The sequence below is a fragment of the Microtus ochrogaster genome, assembly GCF_000317375.1.
Source record: "Microtus ochrogaster isolate Prairie Vole_2 chromosome 6 unlocalized genomic scaffold, MicOch1.0 chr6_random_2, whole genome shotgun sequence".
NCBI lineage: Eukaryota > Metazoa > Chordata > Mammalia > Rodentia > Cricetidae > Microtus > Microtus ochrogaster.
The window spans coordinates 10289695-10290929 of record NW_004949095.1 but is presented as its reverse complement, the minus strand read 5'-3'; the positions used below and the strand labels follow the sequence as shown (position 1 = coordinate 10290929).

At 39.6% G+C, this 1235-nt stretch overlaps 1 protein-coding gene across 1 annotated transcript in view; it reads left to right on the top strand.

Annotated features, from left to right (window-relative positions):
• Dars2 (aspartyl-tRNA synthetase 2, mitochondrial) overlaps positions 1-1235 on the top strand; it is a 30139-nt gene that overhangs the window by 7494 nt on the left and 21410 nt on the right. Inside the window, exon 6 of the mRNA XM_005364012.3 lies at positions 842-965. Coding sequence (XP_005364069.1) covers positions 842-965 — 124 coding nt within the window. The remainder of the gene's footprint in view (positions 1-841; positions 966-1235) is intronic.

The following is a 1235-nucleotide window of genomic DNA, read 5'->3' as shown; positions in this document are numbered from 1 at the left end:
TGATCTCTTGTAAGCTGAGCGCTAGCATGTGTGAGTTGATCTCTCGTAAGCTGAGCGCTGGCATGTGTGAGTTGATCTCTTGTAAGCTGAGCGCTGGCATGTGTGAGTTGATCTCTTGCAGTCTGTTCTTGGCTGAGGGTGTGATGTGACCAGCTGCTTTAGTCCCTGCTACCTTGACTTCCCTGCAGTGATGGGCTGAACCCGAACTGAGAGCCAAAGTAAACTTTCTTCCTTACATTGCTTTCATTAAACCGAACACCAACTAAACACCACTAGGCTGATTTCCCCAGCCCTATTGAGAGATTTTTAATTATATGACCACTAAGTCTTATATTCAAGTTTATTGCTTGAAAAAAATATAATTACAAAGTTGATCCTATTTTGGCAAAGAAATAAAATAAATTTCCCAAAGTAAACGTTCATAAAAATAAGTTATAGGCATTTCTTACTATTTCTGGTATGAAAGAATCAAGCTACCTACATTAAAGGACTTTTTTTTTAAGTTTTCAGTAAAAAAATAAATAAATAAATATAAGGATTTACAGCCCTGAAAATAAACAAACCTGAAGTGGAAAGATGGCTCAGAGGTTAAGAACATGTGCTGCTCTTACAAAGAACATGGGTTTGGTTCCCAGCAAGTACAGCAGGTGGCTTCCAATTACCTGTAACTCCAGCTTCAAGGAATGCCTCTAACTCCAAGACTACCTGCCCCCATGTGCACAGACACATGCACCTACACATACCCCTCCACCAATAAATAAATATGTTTAAAAAACTAAAGATAGCTACCTTTTTTTAATGTTCCAAAATGTTTAAGCATAAAAATCTTTCATCTGTGTAGAAGACGGAGGCTCTTCGTTTGCAGTATCGGTACTTAGACCTGCGAAGCTTCCAAATGCAGTATAACCTGCGACTGAGGTCCCAGATAGTCATGAGAATGCGGGAATATCTCTGCAATCTACACGGTGAGCCTGAATCCATTCTGCTACCTTACATACACTCTTCATTGTTGGGTCACCTGTTCCCCAAAGTCTGACTAGACCAGTGTGAGTAAGTCATAAACATGTCCTTTAAAGGTAATAATGTTTATTACAGTTGCTAGTATTTCCGGTCACTAGAGGACAGTCTTTGTTTGTTTCTTTTTTTTTTGTTTTTTTTTGTTTTGTTTTTTCGAGACAGGGTTTCTCTGTGGCTTTGGAGCCTGTCCTGGAACTAGCTCTTGTAGACCAGGCTGG